Source organism: Pogona vitticeps, chromosome 5, assembly GCF_051106095.1.
Source record: "Pogona vitticeps strain Pit_001003342236 chromosome 5, PviZW2.1, whole genome shotgun sequence".
Lineage (NCBI taxonomy): Eukaryota > Metazoa > Chordata > Lepidosauria > Squamata > Agamidae > Pogona > Pogona vitticeps.
Genome location: NC_135787.1, coordinates 116,892,228 through 116,916,657, shown reverse-complemented (window position 1 = coordinate 116,916,657; position 24,430 = coordinate 116,892,228). Strand labels below are relative to the sequence as shown.

Here is a 24,430-nt window from a genome sequence, read left to right as displayed (position 1 = left end):
AGGACGGGCAGGCTCATATGGAAGAAGGCGGTCCTTTAGGTAACCAGGTCCTAAGCCGTTTAGGGCTTTATATGTCAAAGTAAGCTTTGAATTGGGCCCGAGCAGCAACCAGCAGCCAGTGCAAATTTTTCAGAACTGGCGTGATATGAGTCAGTGCAGCGGCACCACTTACCAGCCGCGCAGCCCGGTTCTGTGCCAGTTGCAGTCGTCGGACCATCTTCAAAGGCTGCCCCACGTATAGCGCATTGCAGTAGTCCAGTCTGGTTGTTACCAGTGCATCAGTGACTGCTGCCAGGCTCCGCTCGTCCAGGTAAGGGCGAAGCTGATATATTCTCCGCAGCTGTAAGAAGGCACCCCTGGACACCGAGTCCACCTGGGCTTGCAAGGTCAGACTGGGGTCAAGGAGCACCCCCAAGCTGCGGACCCTGTCCTTTAGAGGGAGTGTAGTCCCGTCTATGGCAGGGAAATGGCCCTTTAACCTATCTGGCGAGGCACCTACCAGCAGCACTTCAGACTTGTCTGGATTGAGCCTCAGTTTATTGACCCTCATCCAGACCATTATCGAGTCCAGGCACGAGTTCAGAACGGTGACTGCCACACCTGGATTGGTAGAGAATGAGAGGTACAGCTGGGTGTTGTCAGCATATTGCTGATTCCTCAGCCCAAACCTCCTAACTACCTCCCCCAGCGATTTCATATAGATATTGAACAGCATAGGGGACAGTATAGAGCCCTGAGGAACCCCATGACGCAACCGCCATGGATCAGAGCTACTGTCCCCCAGCACCACCTTCTGGACTCGATCAGCCACGTAGGAGTGGAACCACTGTAAAACAGTGCCTCCGATTCCCATCCCAGCCAGTCTGTCCAGAAGGACACCATGGTTGATGGTGTCAAAAGCCACTGAGAGGTCCAGGAGAATCAACAGGGATCATTTCCTGGTAAAATTTAGACTCTCTGCCACTACTACCCTCTGCAGGGGTGGGGGATCAATTAAAATGATCCACCCCCAGAGACTTATGGATCCTGAAGGATTCCTGAATGCTCTAGGGGAGTTTCCAGCTGATATGGCCAGCGCTCCTGTTGAAGCCCAGGTCGCCTTGTGGTACAAGGAAATGGCCCGGATGGTTGACACGATCGCACCTAGGCGCCCTCTCCCTGCCCGCAGAGCCTATAAGACTCCATGGTACACAGAGGAGCTTTTGGCTATGAAACGGTTGGAGAGACGGCTTGAGCGCAGATGGAAGAAATATCGCTGTGACTATGACCAAACACAGCTTAGAGCCCATTATCGGGCCTACTCTGTGGCAATACGGCTGGCGAAACGCCAGTATTTCTCCAGCCGTATTGCTTCCTCGGTGTGTCGTCCAGCAGAGCTATTTCAAGTGGTCCGGGACCTTCTTCAACCTAATGGTTCAGTGGAGGTCCTGGACTCCTCAGTGGCTCGCTGTAACGAATTTGTTACACACTTTGAGGGGAAAATTGCTCAGATTCGCAAAGATTTGGACTCCACTGTTGATGCAGAGCCTATGGTTGTATTCAGTGCTCCGGACTTATGTCATAATTTATTGGATGAGTTCCAGTTGTTGCGACCTGAGGATGTGGACAGGGTGCTTGGATCGGTTCGTGCCATCACTACACAACTCGACCCTTGCCCATCATGGCTAATAAAGAAATCTGCCAGGGGAGTTTGCACCTGGGTCCTGGAGGTCATCAACTCCTCGTTAAGAGAGGGTGTGGTCCGTGTCCCATTAAAGGAGGCAGTGATCCGCTCACTCCTAAAAAAAACCTAATCTGGACCCAGGTCTAGTGATCAACTATCGACCAATAACAAACCTTCCTTTTCTGGGCAAGGTGTTGGAACGTGTGGTGGCTGAGCAGCTCCAGACTGTCCTGGATGAAACGGATTATCTAGATCCATTTCAGTTGGGTTTCAGGCCGGGTTATGGGATGGAAACTGCCTTGGTTGCCCTGTTTGACGACCTTTGCCGGGAGAAAGACAGGGGCAATAAATGTTGATTTCCCAGTTCAGCACCATGTTGGATCACTGGATGACCAGGACTAGCCCTTAAGTATACAGTTGCCTGAAAGATGCATGTGCACACATTTTGTCGCACTTATCCCTTTGTGCCTAACCTAATGGACGTAGGGGGAAAGAAGGGTGAGAGGAATTAAGTTTCAGTTTATTCGCCCTCACCCAGTGACACCAGGCACTGATCTAGGTCTGAAATTGCTTCCTTGATTTAGATGGAAAGGAGAGCTAGAGCTAAACCCACATGATTTTTTCAAAAGGCAGTAGATTGGAACTTCGATATTTTAGATAGTCAAACCAGGTTTTTGTTTTTTCTGTTTTGTGCTTGGTTTGGTTTTCATTCTATATGTGGTACAGCAAAAGGGATTATGGAGATATATATTTATTTTTTGCCCTGTGTTTAATTGTTTGACAGTTGAAAGGTGACATGGCATGGCTGACATGCAGAGCTTGAAAAATACACTCGTCCACGTGTGTGATAAGTGAAAAACAATGCTCAACGAGCCTCTCTCTCTCTCTCTCTCTCTCTCTCTCTCTCTCATCCTGCAGTCCTCCCCTCCCCTTTCCCATTGCAAAAGGAAAATTGCCCTCTTCTCACAAGAAGAGAGTTCGAGGGGCACATAGAGATACAGTGGGGTCTCTACTTAAGAACGTCCCTACTTAAGAACAATCCAAATTAAGAACAGCTCCATTTGCTAAATTTTGCTTCTACTTGAGAACAGAAATCCAAGATAAGAACAGGAAAAAAACCTTTCCTGCTCTTTTTTTAACCTTAGGTCATCTTAGGTTAAAAATAATTCTCCCCCTAGTGGTAGAGTACGTATTAACCAGCTTTGCATTAGTTCCTATGGGAACTAATGCTTCAATGTATGAACGCACCTCTACATAACAAAAAAACAGCCAGAACGGATTAATTGGTTTTCAGTCCATTCCTATGGGAAATTTTGCTTCAACTTAAGAACGTTTCAACTTAAGAACACCATTCCAAAACGGATTAAGTTCTTAAGTAGAGGTTCCACTGTAGTTTCTATGGACGGAAAAGAGCAGATACGGATTAAATGGTTTTCAATGCATTCCTATGGGAAATGCAGATTCAACATAAAAACTTTTCAACTTGAGAACCACCTTCCAATATGGATTAAGTTCTTAAGTAGAGACCCCACTGTATAGCTCTGCAAGAGAGTGTAGAGTAGTCCCATGCTGGAGAATATGGAGATTCCCTGCTCCCAATTTCAACCGAACGAGGACACATCCTGGGGTGGGAGGGAACCTTGGCTCTTAAGAGGCCGGGTACTTTTGCTTTCAGTTTAATTTTTCTGGAGACATTCAAAAGAAAGGCATTCAAAACACAAGCTTCATGACCGCACAGGCACGCAGGTAATAAAGCAATCCAAATCTGAGGGTACAAATCAGTGATTCCTGTGTATGTAATGCAGTTTATTTTGGGTTTGTATGCATTGTTACATAGAAACAAAAGTGAACAAGTGCCTAGTTTAAATTTGATGATATAAATTGCAAGGCTATAGTCCGGTCATGCTGACTGGTGAGATATTTTAAAAATTTTCAAGCCCTGCTGATGTGCCATACTTTTTCTTGTACAGTACTAAACTGTCAGCTAAGCTGCCAGATTCTGGTTTTTTTGAGCAGTACAGAACAAGAGTGTTGTTGCATTTGTGAATAATGCTTGCCTAATTTTAAATAAATAAAATTTCTGTTGTATGCTATGTGGGCTGTACTCTGTGTGCACACTTGTGTGTTAGAAGAGAACATGGGGGAGACATGAAAGGTATTGATCAAAATATTAATTTACAGTAGAGAGTATGTTATATAAACTTTCATTCTGCCAAATTATATAGGCTTTTCACCATTTTCAAAGCAGTATTTTATATTGTAACATATATCATGTTAGGTTGCCAACTTCTTTAAGTGAGCTGTGTAAATTGTTAAAATGTTCATGTACTGGTATTGCAGTGTACATACACTTTTGAAATAAATTAATACGATAAATTCATGGGAAATCGGGCTGTTCACAGTTAATATAATCAAATATCACCTTATGTTTTAAGGTAAATACTAGCTTACAGAACATGTGTATTAACCATGCTGCTTCTTTGCTTGTAATAGCAAAAACTCGTGCAGCTGACCTACTGGTGAATCCACTTGATCCAAGAAATGCAGATAAAATTAGAGTTAAAATTGCTGACCTGGGAAACGCTTGCTGGGTGGTAAGTATCACTGATTTTTAATGACTGGAATCCTATTGGTGTTCATATGTTTTGTGTAAGTTACATCAGCTAATTGCAACAAATTAACAAGTTGCTGAGTTGCATAATTCAGTGTATGACCAGGCATATTACTGAGACATGTCCTGCACTTTGCCAAGTTAGCCACAATTAGCCATGGCAAGTTGTGCAAGCCTCACGCAATTCTGGCCAATGTTTTATGAGTTTGATACTTGATGTAGCACCTTGATCCTAGTGCTTTCTATTCAATACTTTCTTTTCAATTTTTAGCATAAACATTTCACAGAAGACATCCAGACACGACAATATAGATCAATAGAGGTTTTAATAGGAGCAGGTTACAGCACACCTGCTGATATCTGGAGCACAGCATGCATGGTAAGAACAAGTCTACACTGAATCACAGATACAGTGACATTAGTTGGGTTTCTGGCCAATGTTGTTTTTAAAAATTCGTACTTCTGATGGTAATTGAGTAAATGATTACAATTGTGTATTGCAGATTTCTTATATTCTGAGGCTTTCACTAACATCCACAGAGATGCTTCGGTGTAGCTAAAGCAAGGGTGGAAATTGCATAGTCCACAGATTGCATGCAATACCCAAACCATGTTTCTGTCTCTCAAATCCCCCCTCCCATCCCTTGTCTTTTTTAAAAAAAAATAAAAATAAAAGAATCATACCTCTGTAAGCCTCTGGGGTCACAGTTCTTTTGTAAAACAATCGCTTCCCTTTCCCATATTCTGTTGTACTCCAAGAAGGTGGAAACAACCTGCATCTATTTAGAATTTTGCTGGAAGTAGCTGGCATGACCCATGGAAGTTCCACAAGTTGAGAGGAAATGCTTCCTTGCCCCACCAAAATTGCCTGTCTCTGGCCCAGTGAAATATTTTTAATGTTTTTCTTTGAATAGCTGATTCTCTCTCCTTACTCCTCTTTCACTTTTGCTTATGTTAAGTTCTAATGTAGATATGATGTAATAAGTCATGCGGTTAACATTATTCAGCTATACTTCATGCAACAGCATTATTCAGCTATGAATACATTTCATCAGAATGTTTTACTGTCTTCAGTCCACCTACTGTTCCACACATAGAGATCCCTGTGGTTTTTGTGTGCCTTGTAATGTACAGTGTAATGGGTAATTATGTGAGTGGATTTGTTACTGTATTTGGGTTTACCAAGCTAGACTTAAGATTTTCCAATGGTGTTGGGCCTTCTCAGATTTTTGTTAATACTGTTTTCTAATCATCCTTCATTGTTAACTTGGAGTGGTGTCATTAAAAACTCTTTACATGTGTGTGAAGAGCAATGGAAAAGGGAAATCTGAAAACTGTGTACAGAATCTGCCTTCCAGAATTTACCAGCATATTAGTTGACCTACTGTTCAGTAGCATGGATCGAGTAAGATACGCCTGGAAGGGCTTTTAGGCAAGATGTGCTGCAGGAACTGCAAGGGGATAGGCTCATTTATTCTTCTGTAATGGGATTGTGACATTGCCCTTTCACTCTGAGGGGATGTTTTCAGTGAAGCATCAAAAATAGCTATTAAAAAAATTGAAATATCTTCTGTAGTGGATATTTTGGCAGGCTCTGAGGGAATAATGAATTGCTGTTGCATAAAATTCCACTCTTGATTTCCTGCTAGCAGTCCACAGAGAAGGAGGACTGTAATAGATTTAGCAGTGTTCCCTTTTCTACCAGTGTAGGGCTATGGAACAACATTCTGGGCTGATACTGTGTTATATGTGTATGGTGATTAGTGATATGCATGCAACCTTAGATTTTGGGATGGAGTTTTGGAATTGTTATTATTTGTTTTTATTGAGACTATTTTTCTATGTAGTCTGTCTTCACATTATTCATTTGTATACTCTGTTACAAAGAAAATTTTCAGCAAAAATATTTTTAAAAGAGGCAAAGCTTCATAACAAAAAGCTTTATGAATTGAACATGGGATAGTTGTCCTAATCATGACTCCGAGTTTTGGGAGTGGGATTGTGCTATTAGATTGTGTCTGCCTTTCCTCTCTCCTAAGCTTTCCTTATCACCATGAAGAGAGTGCTTCACCATGAAATTTGCCCGTATTACAGGCTCCTTCACATAAACCATAGAGTAAGCATTACTGTTTCGATAGTTCACAAACTACTACTTGGTCTGTAACAATGCAGGGGTATTGCTGCATCAGGGACATCCTTTTTTGTTTAATGTATTTCATAGTAGTATAATGTGGACAGCATCCCTAAAACCTTATTTAATAATTGCAAGGCCAAATAGTGTAAGATATGTGGACAATAAATAGATTTTTCCACTAAGAAGGAGCAAAGTTTAACTGAACTGCCTGTGCTTTCATTATAAAGATTTGTTAGGTATCAGAGGATGTATGTGTATACATATGGACTTGAATTTTCTGTTGTTACCTTGTTGTAAATATTCTATGTGTGTCGATGACCAAAGCAGAAAACAGTCTCTCTTCATTCTCATATTGAGGAATATTATTTTCTGCACCAGTAAAACAGAATTGTGGCTGAATTTGTAAAAAAAATACACCGAAACAGTCCCGCCATTGACTGGCTCCCTATTATATTAATATTTTATCAAGCTGTATTTTGTTCATTAGAGAGAGACATAAAAGAAGGGTTTCATTGGGAAGAGGACTGAGCAAGTGCTGGATGGTATGTCATTACACCAGCAGGAAATCCATGGTGTGTAGGAATCCTCAACACAGCTGCCAGGAGTTTGGCTAGAGAATGAGGACTGTGATTCTGTTGCTGGTCTTTGTTTAGACTATCTAGATCAGAGCCAGGGCAAGTGATCCCAGCTTCTCCATCAAACTCTTATTGTCTCATTGTGCTTTCATAGATGTTTGGTGGCCTTGGGGGGGACAGACAGCCACTATACACTGCTTCATTAGTATGTCTTTTTGTATAGATGCATTATGGCACAGATAATTCTTCAGAAAATTGAAGCAGCAACTTACAAAAATGCTACATTTTAAAAGCAGTTTTCAGAGTGATCAGGGCATACAGTTTTAGAGGACTTATTGAATCGTGTGGTTTCATTGCGTTCTGATTGTGGCAATTATAGTCTTGTAGAAAGAAGAGACAAAGAGAGGGTAAAACTGAATGGCAAATTCAGGCCTGGAAAGAACATAAGCCAGAACACATGTCTCTATGTCTGTATTCATGATGGCACCAGTTACGCAGGTACCTAGGAGCCAGAAGTCCCAAGCGATTCTTGGATATTCTCAGTTTATGCAAGAATTAGCCTTTGCAAAGAAAACTGACTGCCGAGCAAGATTTTTAAAAGAGAGAGTTCAAAAATAATTGATATAGTGAACAAAGAAAAGCTTTTTATAACTAATCAAAAGTTTGAGTTTTTGCTAGTACTGTAAACTGATTCTTCTCCCCCATACATATTTATTTAAAAGTTACACAGTTTTCAATGCAGAATGTTACTTACAAATTGTACAGAAAATAGATTTAAGAACAAAGATATAAATGGATAAGATGCATGCATTTAGATTACCTTAAAAAATACTTATCCCTTGAATTGCACCGGTTCAAGCAGCAGTTTTGATTATTCACATATTTCTTTCAATAAATAAATATTCCAATAAATACTGTGCCCCTGGCCACCCAGAATCCTATGAGTTCATCACTGAAAGTGTCAAAGTGGTCTACTTGCAAAACACATCATCTCTAATTCAGCCTCTAGATCAGAGGTCAAAAGAACCTTTAAGGCTCATTACACACAGTATTGTATGGAAAGGATTGTCAATGCTGTGCAAGAGAACCTTGATAGAGAGAACTGTTCTGTGTGTATGTGTGTGTTTATCAACTATTTATGCTTTGTACAGTAGCTTCATTTTGGGGGCATGAGTTATATTATACATGGATTTTTAACTGCATGGCAGTCTGGCGCCTCTAACCCCCGTGTTGTTGAAGGGGCAAGTGTATATATGCCACTCATTATAAAATTAGTTCTCAAAAGAAAATGAACATTAACCATTTGATCATATGATCATCACATGTTTATCCTTCCTTTTGTCTTGGCTAATGGCACAAGTTCTCCTAATTTTCTGTCCCTTATCTTACCTTGTTTCCCCATACTAATTGTTCATATGAGGCTAGCATCCAATGAGCCGTGGAACTCACTGGATGATCTTGGTTCAGTCACTCTCTCTCTTTAGCCTTCTTCATAAATTTGTAAAGAGAATATGGATGAGGGACAGTTATGCATATCATTTTGAGGTCAGAGAAAGAAAGATTGAGTATACATGTAATGAATCAATAAAATATTAGAAAATAGGATAATCTTGCTATACATTAGATTTTCTATAGGGGCAGATTCTCACTAAACTACCCTTCCCATAGAACACGAGAGTGTGCCTAAGAGGATGTTCCTTTCTGTTCTATAGCCAATATATGTGGAGAGAAGCACAGTATAGAGGTGGAAAGCATCTTATTTTCCTTTTGGTTTTTCCTCTCCCACATTTTGCTTGGCCCTTTCTGCATGAATTTTAGGGCTGAAAATCCTTGGACTCTGAAAATCCCATACTAGGTGGTAGTTACAAATTTGTTTCAGTGCCAAATAGTTGCAGCTTATATGTGATTGGGCTTGCCTTGTGAATTCAGTTGCTCTCGTGGTACCATGAAACCTCTTGTTACTTATTTCATGTGTTTGTTCTTCTGCTAGTTTCTCTTGTTACCCCCTAATGGTTCTATTAAATAATAAAGAGTAAATTCAGAATAATAAATAAATAAAATAAATATATAATACTTTCAATGCAGTGCATTGCTATTTGCAAAAAAGTAAATGCCATAAGCAGTCGCATCAGTAAGAGTATGTTGTCCATCCAGATCAAAGGACATTAATAGTACCACTCTATTCTGCTTTGGTCAGACATCACTTGGAACATTGTATTTAGTTCTGGGATATTGAATGACTTCAGCTGAGAATGACCAGGATGGAAACCAGGCCATATGGGGAACAATTGAGACCACTGGGCATTTGTAGCCTGCAAAATACAGTAGATTACTTGGAGGTGACATGATAGCCGTCTTCAAATATTTGAAGGGCTGTCACATGGAAAAGGAAGCAACCTTGTTCCCTGTAGCTCCAGAGGGTGGGACCCAAAATAAAGGATTCAAATTACTAGAAAGGAGATTTTGCTTAGACATTAGAAAGAACTTTCGTGATTGGGAGACCTATTGGACAGTGAATTAAACTGCCTTGGAAGTTGTGATGAGTACTCCATCATTGGAAGTTTTGAAATAGAATTTAGACAGCCACCTGCTTTAGCGATGATTGCCCTGCTGTGACAGGGGATTGGTCTCAGTGACCATTAGGATTTCTTCCATCTCTGCAATTCTATGACACATGTTTACTTTCTTGCATAAAGTTCTATGCGGGTGTGTTTTGTATAAAGGGGAAGGTTGCATGTGCTATATAGTGGTGCCCCGCTTGACGATGACCCTGCTTGACAACAAAATCGCTTATCGCAAAATGATGATTCCAATAGGGTTTTTCGCTTGACGATGAATAGTTCCCTGCTTTGGGAACTGATTTTTCGCTTAACAACGATTTATAAACAGGTGATTGGCGGTTCGCAAAATGGCTCCCCGCTGTTTTGCTGATCTATTTTTGCAAGACAGGGATTGGAAAATCGCCACCCTATGAAGGATCTTCGCAGGACGATCAGGTATTTGCCCCATTGGAACGCACTGACCGGTTTTCAATGCATTCCAATGGTTTTTTCCCCGCTTGACGACAATTTCACTGTACAGCGATTTTGCTGGAACGCATTATCATCGTCAAGTGGGGCACCACTGTAATCCCTTTTGTGGAAGATACATTGGAGTCACTGTTGGGAGTGGTTGCATTTTTATAGAATAACCAGGAAGCCATATTGAAAACCTATTTTACTTTGTTTATTTGAAGAGAAGCAGGCTTGAGACAATGGATGAACTGAAACTCTTAATGCTTGTTGCCTGAACTGCCTTCCCCCCGGGTAGGTTGTATAGTATTTTTTGACAGAATGGTTCTGGCCAAAGAAATAACATTATACAATTTTGTCCTGTTTGTTGCGTTATACTGGGCAAGAGCAGAGCTTGAATCCAGCTTTTTGGGGTCTCGTTACTACTTTGAATCTCTTAACAGAGGTTACCGAGGACTAGGATCCAAAGAACATACACCTAGGTTATCTGATCAAAATAGATTTTAGGCCTATGTTCTTCTGAACAGCATCTTGTAATGAGACTTCCAAAAGGAGTCTGTGGTGGCCTGCTTTACAAAGAGATAGATGCTGTCCAATTCATGTTCAGATTCTTGGGTTTAGTGAAAAATGACATTTTAGAACTCAGCAATTGAATTCATCAACAAATTTTAATTTGCACTTTAAAGCAAGGCATTTGCTTGTTTAAATAATTCCTTCTAGAGTTGACAGAGTCCGTGCTCTTTTGACGGTATTATCATATTTGATGTCTTGTTTTATTCTAGGCATTTGAGCTAGCAACCGGTGATTATTTGTTTGAACCCCATTCCGGTGAAGATTATTCCAGAGATGAGGGTATGTATCTTTTTAATGTACAGCTATTGCCTGTGCATTTTTTATTTGCAGAGGATTGAGAAGAAGTGTACCATTTGTTTGAGTTTTTTTTCCAAGTGGACTATTAATGAAAATAATTTCATTTCAGAATATAAACATCACATTTTTTCCTCTTTAGTTTAAAGATCCGTCAGTAGCAGTAGGTGGGCTATCTTCTTTTACCCGACACCCTCTTCTTCTCTAAGCCTTGAAAGGCCAGTTTCCTGTCCTGTCCTGTAAGATCTGCATCTGTGTGTGTAAACACTGAAACACTACTGCATTTTAAAACAAAACTTGACACAGTGTGGATGCACCTTTTGATACAAGACTGGATATTTAGAATGCTGGGCCTTCATTCTGCTTGTGACTGCAGTTTACTAAATGAAAAGCAAAACAGCCAGAATTAACTCTTGCTTCCATCTGTGTTGCTGTCCATTTCCCATGCTTGTTTGCTCGCAACGTCCTTTTGCAGTCAACAATAATAACATGGGCATCCATCTTTTGTTTTTCTTCCTAAGTGCTACTAATGATGCCAGAATTCTGCTGGTCCTGGAAACCTCTGCATGGGTTTTCTGCAAACGTTGTGTTCAAAACTTTTTTGAATTTTTTTAACTAATTCCATTTTCTTTCCTCTTCTTTATCCCATCCTCTCCCTGCCCTTCCCATTCCTGTGCCCTTTTTTTCTCTCCTCCATAGACCACATAGCACACATCATAGAGCTGCTAGGCAATATCCCAAGGCACTTTGCTCTATCTGGAAAATATTCTCGGGAATTCTTCAATCGCAGAGGTAGTACCTCTTCTTTTTGAAAGGCACCGTGATGCAGACAGAAGTGGACTGGCAGCTGCTGGTTGTAACATGTGCACTAAAATATGTGCCCCAAAGAGATGAGGCGGACAATTTGGATTTGCAAAACAAATGAGAAAAGAGCCTTCAAAGACTGTCCATTTCATTTTGCAAATAGTGCAGTCCTCTCTTAATTTCTTTTTGTGAAATGAATCACTTTTCAAAATTACCTCGCCAGTAAATAATTCCTCTCATTCCCATTTAGCAGCAGTTTTGCCTCCTCCCCCATTTTCAACAAGAAGCAATCTATTTCTGTCTGTACCGGGCCAACATTCATGTGTGCATGCAGTGTATTGATTAAACTGTTGTATGTTTCTGTTTTGCTGGAAATGTTCTCCAATGCAGATCACATAGCATTGATCATTGAACTGCTGGGGAAAATCCCTCGAAAATACGCTATGGTGGGGAAATATTCCAAGGAGTTTTTCACCAAAAAAGGTAACAGTGTTTCTGCCACCCTAATTAAACTGTAGCTCTTTCCAAAAGAAGACACTGAACACTTTTTAATGAAGAATCTTGATTTTTAAGAACATTTTTAAGATTTTTAAGATGTGTATGTATGAATTTTCTGTTTTCCATTAATAGGAAATTTATTTTTGGAAATTGTGTTTGTTGACTTAGAAACCAAGAGTATTGAGCTTTTTGGGACAATAGTAGAAATCTAATAGTAAGTTGCTACAAGAGTAGGCACAATTAATCAATAGAACCTAGAGGAGTTGACTCGTCAAATCTCAACTGACTCAGTGGATCAACTCTAGTTGTGATTTACTACTGGATTTCAGCCACTAAAGGTGGCTTGATTTCACTAAAGGTGAAATTAAGAACTCCACAGATGAGAAATGCCATCTATCTGCTCGCATTTAATTTATTTCATCTAAAATCAACAAAAGACAAACATTTATTTTTCTGGAAAGACAAAAAAAGAAAATATTTAAAATGTCCACTTGTCTTCCTTTATTCTTGATTTAAATACAGTGGGGTCTTGACTTACGAACGGCTCGACATACGAACGTTTCGACTTACGAACCGCTCTCATAGGAATATATGGACTCGACTTATGAACTTAGATTCGAGTTACGAACTCTTTTTTCCCCTTTTTTTTAAAGCTAAGTCATCTTAGGTTAAAAGGAAAAAAGAAAAAAATTATCCCCCTCTAGTGGCAGAAGGTGGAATAGCAGCTTCCCATTAGTTTCTATGGATGAAAAGAGCAGATACGGATTAAATGGTTTTCAATGCATTCCTATGGGAAATGCAGATTCGACTTAAGAACTTTTCGACTTGAGAACTGCCTTCCAATACAGATTAAGTTCGTAAGTCAAGACCCCACTGTAGTCAAAAGGATTAGCACATTTCTGAGGCTCAGATGAAAAGTAGCAAAAAAAAAAAAAGACTATGCAAGTTCTAAATGCAAAATTATGTGCTCTACTATCTGGAAAAGACTAGAACTAGAATGATACAGCAGTTTGGGGTACTGGTGTCCCAAACTGCCATTGCTTGTCTGATCACCTTAAAACAGTTAAGAAACTCTTTGTGGCCATCAACTGTTCATGTAGTTAATATGAAGGGGAGGAAGGCCGTTGCCACTAACTCCACCCTTAACTATTGCAACTTTTGGTTGTCACCCTCCACATGTAGGAGAACTTGGTTCCCATAAATAGAGTCTCTGGGCAATTTAGAACTAGGGATGTGCCATTCAATATTTTGTTACTCCAGTTCCTAGAATTCTCCCTTTGGAGGGTTCCACCTGCCAGGCACACACCTCAGTTGTGCTCACCTGGAGGAAGGCTGAGCTACAAAGCTTCTTGGCCTCAGACAGGCCAAATTCGGCCTACCTTCCCATTAAAAAAGGATGTTGCCCAGTGCTTGCTGGGAAAAATAAATCTGTCCCTAAGGATTATGGAATTCCTGTATGACCAAGGAATGCAACCAACACCTCGTTTGTTTGCTGCCAAGATTTAAACCATTCTAATTTTCACTAGTATAAGTTGACAGTTTCCCAGTCTGGATTGACAGGGGTATCAGAAAGATTACCCCATATTTTAGGGGGGCCCTGAGGCTCAGAAAATGGAACTTGTCTAACGGTACCTAGTGAGTTTGTGGCAAAGCCAAATTTTGAATTGGGGACCTCCTGATTTGTAAGACAAATGTTTCTCGCACAGCCCTCTTCTGGCCATTTTTTCGTTCCCTTCTTTTTCATCTTATCTTAAAAGACTGTCCTTCCTCCGGCGCTGATGCTACAGCGAACTGGAGGGCGACGCAATAGGTTACACACCTGTTAGGCCATACACCACCTATTGAAAAATAAGACTGAACTGTCTACTTCTGGATATATTTTCCTCCAGAATAAGCTCTACCGAAGGAAATTAGTTTATGAATAGCTTCTTTCAGCTTTGGCCTTTCAGTTTGGCGATACGAACAAACATGAACTGATTTTTTAGAAGATAATGTCAAAATATGTGAACAATGAGCAAACATATTTGTGGTTTCTTACGGGCTCTTTTATTTTCTCATAATAGCTATCCCATTTGTGTATGTGTGTCTGAGAGAATAAAAACAGGAACCAGAAGTGATTGAAAAAACAAACCTCTTGAGAACAATATCCTGGTGTTACATTGCCACCTTGTGGCTTATTAGCCAAACCACAGTTTCTTGAATGTATGTGTGTGTCGCTGAAACACAGTAGTAGTGTTGTGCTATCAGGATACTTGTCTCAAAAACTACCTTGAGAGAACTCTAAATAAAAATCATTCTGCTCATTTAGTGGTTGGCCAGTATTGAGCCTGTGTGCAAGCATAATGAAGGTGTGAGTGCTGCATTTAATAAATTCTGGTTAAAGAAAGAAAGAGGGGCACAATGCTAAGATAGTCTTTTAAGGGGAATTTATTTCCATACAATTCTAAATTAATAATGATTGGTACAATTTCATCAAATATTTTCAGAGGTTCACAGCAATAATCCTACCTATAGTGCTCAGGGCCTTCTATTTTGGGGGCTTATTTGCTTTTACATGTAGTTATTTGTAAACAGTGGCTTAAATCCTGTTTCATAGTACAGTATAGAAAGTTGCACTAGAGTAAGCCATCAGTCACTGGGGATTTTGTGAGTCAATTCCTCCATAAGTTCCATTGATTGAAATGGGCCTAGTTGCTACTTACTATGCCAGGCAAGTCGCAACTAGAGTAGGGCCATTTGATTCAAAGGAACCTAAGGAGAAGTTGACTTAACAAATCCTCACTGATTTGATGGGCCTACTCTAGTTTGATGTTCTGTGCTGTGCAAGGATGATCAGGGGGCTGGAAACTAAATCCTGTGAGGAAAGACTGAAAGAAGTGGGTATGTTTAGCCTTGATAAGACAGAAGGTGAAAGGATAACACTTTTCAGATACTTGAACGGCTGTTGTACAGGGGAGGAGCAGAATCTGTTCTCAGTCATCCCAGACTGCAGGACATGTAGCAATGGGCTCAAATTATAGGAAGCCAGATTTCAGTTGAATAACAGGAAAAACTTCCCAGGTGTTAGAGCAGTACAACAGTGAAACCAATTACCTTGAGAGGTGGTGAGTGCTTCAACACTGGAGGCATTCAAGAGAAAGACAACCACTTGGCAGATACCCTTTGATTTCTATTCATGCATTAAGTAGGGGATTGGACTTCATGGCCTTATTGGCCCCTTCTGTGATTCTAGAGCGAATGGCATCCTTCAATCTCAAGAGACGATGGTAATGTGCTCTGTATGGAGGACTTGGAGAGTGTCCTCTCCAATTTCAGCTATTGTATTGCCTTCCTTCTGTGCTACATTGCAAACATTCCTAAGTTTGCTTTGAAGAGAACCTTTACAAGGGCATATCTCTTACTCTGCAGCAAGTTTTCTATGTTTTTCTAACTGTTTTGCTTTTGGGTTGTTCTTTTTAAATGTCAAGAAAATGTGGACTTGCTTCAGAAAGCATATAGCTCATTATAATAGTAAATTACATGCAGTCAAGTTAATTATGACTGTCAGAGTTTTCTGGGTATAGTGTACAGTACTTAGAAGTGGCTTACCATTCCTTTCTTCTGGGGGCATCCTGGGATTGTACAGCTTGCTGAAGGCTACATAGGCTGGCTCTTCTTCTGGGGAACTTAGGGAGGAATTGAACTTCCCATCTCTAGCACTGCACCCAGGTACCAACTCACTGAGCTATTCAGCGGCATGTAGCTAATTCTGCAAACCTATATAGGTAGTACAGTATTGCATTTCTTGCTGGGTGTTGTTAAGGCAGAAGTTCTATACACATTTACTTAGAAATATGAAGCCAGTGGTGCTTACATTTGAGAAGATTTAAATGCACTTTGTAATGCTAACCTTTGTGTATCCTCTCAGCTGTAAGCAGCAGTGGGTTCAGTAGCACATATTTCCAGATTACTATTGCTGCCTTAATAGTATAGCAAGCTGTGCATTACTAGCAGAGGACCACAAACTCATTGACCCAAGAGATTCACCAGGGTTAGAGATTATTACTTATGTATTCTGTAATGGTAATGCAGAATCCATGTGTTGGGAATAATTTTCAAAGTCATATCCAGATGTGTATTGTTATACCTAGGGAGGGTGTCTGCAAGCGTCTAAACATACTGTTATGCTTTCCTGAAATAACACCATACATTTTTGATTGCATGCTATAATATTCTTGTAAGTTGTCTTTCTGTATGTTATCAGTTGTAAATACTGACAGGTTAATATTTGCCAATTTAATATTCACAAAGATTTACCATTTTTTGTATAGGATACTTTTGGAAATAGCCAACAGGCTTGGGTAGAAATAAGGAATTGAATGTGTTGTGTGTATTATGTATTAAGGAAAAAAAATATTTGGTAACAATTTTACCTCTCTCTACCCCTTGTATACAAAATGGGCTAAAAAGCTCAGATGAATGTATATATCCATGAAATGTTTGTTTATATTGGGCTGCTTAATAAAATACCATGAAAAATAAACTTTTCATGGGCAGATGTTCTCCCTAAATATCAAGACTAAAAGCAATAGATAAGTCCAAAAACTTCAAGCACTAATTCTCTCTCTTTTTAAAATTTAAAACACAGGAGAACTTCGACACATTACCAAACTGAAACCTTGGAGCCTCTTTGATGTTCTCGTGGAGAAGTATGGTTGGCCTCAGGAGGATGCTGCAGAGTTTACAGATTTCCTGATTCCAATGCTAGAAATGGTTCCGGAAAAACGAGCCTCAGCTGGTGAATGCCTTCGGCACCCTTGGTTGAATTCTTAGCGAAATCTCCAGATATTGACATTGGGCCAGCACCCACATCAGACTTAAATGGTGACTGTCATAAATTCTCTTCACAGGATCATAAATGAGCTGGCTCCAACCCCAGACTTTTATTTTGCTTTGAGGTACTGTTTGACCTTTTGCTTTTTGTGCACTGTGTTCTTGGGAGGAGGAATAGTCATTTTGTCTTCAGCTAGTAGTTTCACTGACTCTGCAGAAAACACTAATGTGTCTTGAAGCATTGTTTCTTGTGTTGTGTGGCATTCAGACATCAAGTTTTTGAACAAAACATTCTTTATTCCCCTCTATGTGTTTTGGCAGGTTTTGTAACTATTTATGGAAAATATTTTAGCTGAGTATTCTATAATTTACAAGTGTGAGACCTTATCAAGTCAGAATTGAGAAAATGTACAATTCTATCTTTTGGCAAAGGGACATTGTTCTTGTAAAATAGTATATGTAAATGCACCCTGTAAATGTTTATTTCCATTAAAAATGGGATGGGGACACCAGTTTCAGAGTAAAGCTATTGAATTGAGAGCAACTTGTAGTGTACAAATTGCATATAGAGAATTCCAGGCTGCTTCAGGAGTTGCACAGACTTTCTGTGCTCTACCAGTGCCCAGATTGGATTTGGAGAAAATGGCTCTGATTTAGAATATTCCATTCTCCAACAGGCACTTTAAAGAAGGCTAAGCATTCAGAGGATAAAATATATATTTTAAGTGCTTTTGAGGAGATGTCATTTGTGAGGTGAAGTAATGGTAAAGGGGCACTGCTTTTTCTTAAGTATGGCTGATGTTCTAGGCTTAAGAATTTAAAATAAGCCTGGGAAGAATTCACACTTGTTAACCTTGGATAAAGATGATGCTCCACTTAAGGAAAAACAGAATTGATGCAAACATTTTCTTTACAATGAAAGATCATGCACCTTCCATACATAGCTTTACATGTTTCTAAAACAAATTGCACTAGCTTTCCCCCCATTAATTGACATATTGAGGAACTAATATTCCTTTGTAAGTTGCACACAAAATTTTAAGTGTTTTCGTATAAAAGTAAAAAACAAAAAACTAAATAGATTCCAAAAGAGAACTCATAGGCAATACAGATTTTAGAATGTAAAATATGGAGGTGTATTTTAGCCTCTTTTAGAAGTCAGTGGAATGAATGTAAATTTATTTCTGGTTTTACACTTTAATTATGGTGCCACTTTTTCTTGACTTTGTCAATTTTAAATTTCTTTACATCCCAGATTGTGAGACAAAACCCCGTGTTGTAACAATAACTAATTGTTTGAGGTGCTTGCAGTTGTCTAATTAAAGTGGTTGTGGTTTTTTTTTCAGAATTGTCATGCTCCCTGTAATGTTTCATTAATGGTGACTACAAAGGGTTTACCATAATTATATTAGAATTAGAAAAGCTCTTAGATTACACACATTCCATAAACTTTTTAAAATACGGGATGTAAAAAAAATCAGAGCAGCCTTGTGGCAGTTTGTGCCAAAATGAAAGAGCAACATTCTGCAAGGCCTGCCTTGGTAAATTGAGCCTCTTCGTGTGGTAAAAACAGATTGGTTAAGTATAATTTTTGGGGTGTTCATTGGTGCAGTCACACACATGAATTATTCAACTTGGACTGTATATACACACCACAAAAAATCAGGATCACCCATCACTACATTAGGCATTTAAAAAGCTTTCCATGGGAGTTTAAATCCTTTTAGACTAAGAGAACTGTGAGGACTATACATGTTAAATATGTTAAAATTAACAAGTCTGATTTAACATGTTTATGAACAGTAGTGGCCCTTCAAATACTGTAATCCCAAAGTGCCTTTGGTCCTTAGTTTCAGATAGTGAAACTATTACCCAGTTATGCTGCTGCAAAAAATTGGAGATGATGTCTCCATATTCTTTAGTGAAGCAATGGCTGCTGACATCCCTAGGCATGCCTGCTATCCTTGTGCTCTTCTGGAGCCTGGTAAGGTAGGGGGTTTGACCACTTCATGTGGATGGGCTGTTCTGTTGCAGAAGAGAGGTCACATCCTTCTAATACAGTACCTCAAACTACTCCTCAACTTCCTGTGCATTGACTAGGGAAGTCAGCCACAGAGTAATGGAAGATACTTTAGAATTCAAATACAGTACACAGATCACCACTAAAATTTATAAATTTCAAAAAGTCAACCTCCCACGTGTACATATTCTTAGTGTCCCCTTCGTATGCATGGCAGGTTTCAGGTGGTCTGTGGTCTTGGAGCTAATGGCTGTGACTGACAGATGCACCTTTTTCTTTTTTGCCACTGATGTCAGACTTGCAAATGAATCACATACTTTTGAGCACAAAATTTCCCCCTTCCATTACAATAGCCAGTAGGTTGAATTCCACCTGTAGAATGCTACATGTATCAATTGTGGTCTCTTTTTAAAAATGAGTTACAGAAGCCAACAAAAGATTTTCCTTCAGGGCTTCTTGATTTATTGAGGATCAGCTTCAAGGTCACTAATTGTGTGGTCATTCACAGCTCTGGCTTTAAATTAGAGACCAAACTGTTTACAAATTGGTAAGTTTCCAATTAACTATGACTGCATTTGATTGCAGAAAAAGGGACACCTTGTCTTAGAAAGCCAGTGAGATAGAAACCTGTTAATGCTACTACAGTTTGGAAAATCCATAAAGCAGCACTGTAAATGTATATGGTATTGTCCCCCAGTTGCACCTGCCATGTCTTGCCCCTTTTGTGCCGCCATCTTTCAGTGTCGTAACAAAGGGCTCTGCTGGCATGACTGCACAGATGGCTTCTAGAATGAGACTTAGGTCCATGAACAGGGCTAGGCCTACCATTAGGAGAATACTTGTTCTGTGTCCCATGCAGCCCCTAGAAATCAGCTGTGTACTACAATTCCCGGTTGAGCGGGCTTGACAGTTATTCTCAAATCTGTAAGGAAAAGTGTACTGGAAGTAATTTACACTCACTTGCCTTTCAAAAGGCAAGTTCTGTATGATTGTATCTATAAATGTTTTTAGGTTATGAATTTTTCACTTTGTAATGAACTCTTTTTTGTGAGCTTGATCCTGTATTCTTGCCAGTGGTAAAAAGGTGTTATACTCCCTGTATCAATTCATGGATTAGTGTTGATTAATGTCACTGGAAAAGAATTCTTACAAAAAAGGACTTAACCACGTTGAGATGGCAGCTAATTTGAAAGTGCTTTCTGATTGTTTAGATTAGAAATGGATAAAAAATAGCTCATAGGTAGCATCCAACCTCCCAGAGATATTTGTGTGATCCCCAGTACTCACCAAATATAACTTGTACTGTATTGGGAAAAATCAAGAAGTCCCCTTGAGGGCATGGGGAGCATTTCTGTCTTGTCACTTATCCCATGTAAGTTTCACTAGAGAGCAGCACTCCCTTTGTTAATTCAATTTTTAAAAAGCTTTTAAAAACATTTTCAGTTAACAAAGCCCACTGCAGCAACATTTACAGTACATGGCCAGTGATTTTTTTACAAATAAAAAGAGAGATTAAATATACAAGTCAACTTTTCTGGCCTTTGCCAAATGCGGCTTCCAGGTTGCTAGTAAAACCTGCCACCATTGAGATTAACTATTCCTTGCAGACTTTCAGAGACTTTACTACACTATACCGCATTTACTACTATGTCAAAACTATTTGCAAAAGGCCAATAAATAAAATCATTTTATCACTGAGATGTAAGCAAAATGGGTTATGTATGCAATGAAATGATGAAACTCCATGCAGCATGTGGATAATCAGATAGTCATGTCATGTGAAGTTTTTTTTATAAAGGTATGTAGTAATCTCGCAAGTTTAAAAAAATGGAATTCATACAGGTTCTTCATGAAGGCTGTTTTTCTGATTATTTTGTGGTGATTCTGACAACTCCAAGGCTTGTGCCTCCTATGGTTTTGGCTAAGCATATTTCCCCCTTCTATTGGAGATTGCTACTGGCTGCAGCATAAGAGGAATATGCTTTCCCTGTAATTACTGGCTTGTAAACTCTGCATATTAGAACTCTATCATAGCCATCTATTGGTAAAACAGATTTTGAGAGCTTGAGTTTAGTCTAAGCACTCTTAGCTCCACCCCCAAACAGATGATATAGGTTTCTACTCTATTACAAAGCCGTTCTAACAGCATGTGAAGTACAGGAGGATCTCAGGGTTGGGGCCACTGTACATATGAGATCTATAACCAGGATGGATGCCTGTATGGATTCTGGGCTTCATATTTTGGAAGAACAGACAGACAGTTATTAGAAGCCACCCTCCTTCTACAGCATTCCACATTGAATTTAAAACCGAATTAACTTCTTCAGAAGCGCTACCAATCTGATGACAGCAATATTTTACTGTGAAGGATGACGGACCACAGTCCGTTACTTAAAGGTTCTTTTAATTTTCTACTGCACCACCACATTGCATTTCAGCAGATGTGGTGATACCAAAACCCCTTTGAGACCAGCCATGGGCTGTTTATATGATGTTAACTTCCATTTTGTTTTGACTCAGTTATGGCAATAATGCAGTCTGTGTGTGGCTTCTTTTACGTACCATGGTGCATGTTGGATTGGTTTAAAAAGGCAAGAAGTTGTGTGGATTGCTTTTCCTGCTAAGGGACTTTTGCTTGACCAGGATACTGTAATGCCATGGAGATGCCAATGATGGCTTGCATGCTACAATCTTAGTGGTTTCTTAGGAATAGCATTCCTTACAATGTCATGATTATCAAATGCATTTCAGTATCATTTTTCTCAAAACAGCAAGTTAGGAGGACGTGTTGTTAAAACTGACATAATTGTGATTTATTAACATGAATTAAAATGCCCAACCAGTGCTGCAATGTGACAGTATATTAAAAAAAATTAAAGTTCATATACTGTACTACTTTCACAAAGATCACACGCTTTTGCAAAAGACTTGTATGTACAATACTATATCAAATGAGAAGCGTTAAGCAGTTTTACACGCAAAAGGAACAGTATTTACAGCACTTGTCAGAGACATTAGAAACAATCTATACATTAAATTACATGTCTGCAAATAACTGTCAAAATAAAATAGCCATGTCCACACCAAACTATAAAAATCTGTATTGCATTTTCTATCTATATGCACACAAAAACTGTAGACAGATGAAAAACCTGTTAGTGCCGTCACTTAGCTGTGTATTTTAATTACATATGTATAAAAAGTAAATATAGAAAACATTCACTAAATGAATTTAACTGCAACAATAAAATTTAAAGTTATGCAGCATCAAATCTACTGCCAGAACAAACAGCTGGAATGTTCACGTACAAAATAAAAAATACCTAATACTGGCTCAACAGCACAGTTTCAGGAACTTTTAAAAGCAAAAATGGAAAGGAAAAAAAACAAAGAGCAAGCGCGCGCGCACTGGTGTTTGCTTTTATACAAAGTATCATGTACAAGCTTTAAAAAGTACCTTGAACGGGTACATATGAAATATACAGTTTTTACAGAACATTTTTAAAATGTTTAGAAGCAAGGGGTCCATTTTAATGCCACCCTGACCCATGATAATTGTTTTGAAAAGTTGGCGGCACCTGTGCTCTGTGAATTGGTATTTGTCCAGGCACTGGAGAAGCCTGCTGAGGTCCTTGCACACCATGAGGAAGGGATACAGAGCCAGGATGAGGACAGAACCCTGAAGGTGTTGGCGTTGGAATACTGTTTGGTCCTTGAGGCTGGATGTGAGGACCCTGACCTGGGAGTGGACAGTGGGGTCCTGTTGCAGCAGGCTGATGTTGAGGGCCAGGTCCCAAAGGTGTATGATGTGGAGGTTGGGATGGATAGGAAGAGACAGTTGAATGAGCACTTGAAGGAAAAAGGGGGGGCCCTTGATGAGATGGATGGTGCAGTCCTTGTGCTGATGCTGTGTGGTGCCCAGAGCTTAACACGTTGGAGGGTGGCGGAGGTGGAGGCGGAGGTGCTGAGTTGACTATATGCTGGTGTTGTGCTTGCAACCCTTGGTGACCAGCTGTGGGATGAGTAGGATGGTGGTGAGGAAGGGGGCCAGGAGGAGGAGGTGGCGGTGGCAGGTGATGACCAGTAGTTTGAGAATGGATGTGTGACCCTGGGGCCACTGCTACTGCATGCACAGGACCTACCACGTGGGCCACTGCATGCTGCTGATGAGTACTTTGCTGCTGCACAAGATGTGGTCCTGGAGCAGGAGGCGGCGGTGGTGGTGGAGGAGCACCAATGGCTGGTGTCTGATGGTGAATACTGGGATTCTGAGATGGCAAAAAATGCCCACTGGTTACATGGTGTCCTGAAACTGCTTGCTGGCATGTTGTCCCAGCAAGTGTTTGATTTGGTCCAGAGGGAAATACAGTTTGTTGGGGTGGGATGCTACTTTTTAACTGATTGTAGTTTTGAAAGTTTCCTGAGGGGGGCTGCTGGTTTTGATAGTAAGTTGAGGAAGGGGGTGGCGGTGGGGGCGGGGGCGGAGCAGTGGAATTCAAATTTTGTTGGTGAAACTGATTGTAAGCAACTGAAGATGTTTGCGAGAACAATGTCCCACTAGGTGGTTGTGGAGGTGGCGGTTGCGACTGCTGCTGCTGCGGCTGCTGTTGTTGTGTACTGCCTTGAAGGTTCTGTGTTGCCGCATAAAAACCTCTATGAGAGTCTCTCTGCGGTGTTCCCACTTGAGGTGACTGAGGATGATGAGGTCTGTATGGAGATCCTAATTGTTGTGAATGAGGCTTTGGTGAAAGGTAGCCATGCTGTGCAGGGGCGTGGGGTGTAGAGGATTTGGGAGGATTTTCTACATGAGGGGAAGGGGAACAATGTAACTTCAATGGTGTAGAAGGAAGCTTCTGTGAGAGTTGCTCTGTTGTACTACGCACGTGGGGCTGGGGTGGATGGGATTTTGAAAGTGCTTCAGCATTATTTGTCAACGGCTTCTGTTGCTGGTCAGATTTTGCTTGGGTCATGTTCTCAACCTCTGGAGTTTCAGCTGTTGCCTCCCACTGGGCATCCTGTTTTGTGGGTGTTTTCCCAAGGGACTGAGCAGGAACTACAGGACTTGATGAAGAAGTCTACATTTAAAAAAAGAGGAGAGTCAGTAGACATCCTTTGGCTTATAGCACACCCATGTTCTACAAAGAAGATGGTTTGCATGGGCCCTTTCTATGGGACTGCACCTTGCCACAAAGAATGTATTTCTCCCTTATAAAATAAATGACCTTGTTTCAAAAATCTTTTTCTTATTAAAAGCTAAAAGATTCATGAAATGGCACAAGCAATCCTGCAGTGCGATGATACCAAATGATACATTATTTATTGCTGAACTCCTTGTGAAAATAAATCAGGACCCTGGTCTGAAACAAACCAGTACTCATCTGTCGGCTGCCCTGATCTTTCATGAAGAACCGTGGGATATGTATCAAAATCATCGT

General features: G+C 40.1%; 2 protein-coding genes across 27 annotated transcripts in view; one reads left to right on the top strand and one right to left on the bottom strand.

Annotated features, from left to right (window-relative positions):
* SRPK2 (SRSF protein kinase 2) overlaps positions 1-18,323 on the top strand; it is a 129,215-nt gene extending 110,892 nt beyond the window's left edge. For 14 of the 21 annotated variants that reach the window (XM_020797286.3, XM_078394340.1, XM_020797295.3 and 11 more), the window contains 6 exons: positions 4,157-4,257; positions 4,546-4,653; positions 10,777-10,846; positions 11,561-11,653; positions 12,056-12,148; positions 16,791-18,323. In XM_020797286.3, coding sequence (XP_020652945.2) covers positions 4,157-4,257; positions 4,546-4,653; positions 10,777-10,846; positions 11,561-11,653; positions 12,056-12,148; positions 16,791-16,975 — 650 coding nt within the window. In that variant the 3' untranslated portion in view covers positions 16,976-18,323. Of the gene's footprint in view, positions 1-4,156; positions 4,258-4,545; positions 4,654-10,776; positions 10,847-11,003; positions 11,654-12,055; positions 12,149-16,790 lie in introns of all 21 variants that reach the window. The other 7 variants (XM_073000681.2, XM_073000684.2, XM_078394341.1 and 4 more) reach the window with 3 other exon arrangements.
* Positions 18,324-21,783: 3,460 nt separating this feature from the next.
* Positions 21,784-24,430, bottom strand: part of KMT2E (lysine methyltransferase 2E (inactive)) — an 86,927-nt gene continuing 84,280 nt past the window's right edge. For all 6 annotated transcript variants that reach the window (XR_013545670.1, XR_013545671.1, XM_020797280.3 and 3 more), the window contains one exon: positions 21,784-24,070. Coding sequence is in view for 4 of the 6 variants with exons in the window: in XM_020797280.3 (XP_020652939.3) it covers positions 22,526-24,070 (1,545 nt within the window). In the remaining 2 variants the exon portion in view is untranslated. The remainder of the gene's footprint in view (positions 24,071-24,430) is intronic.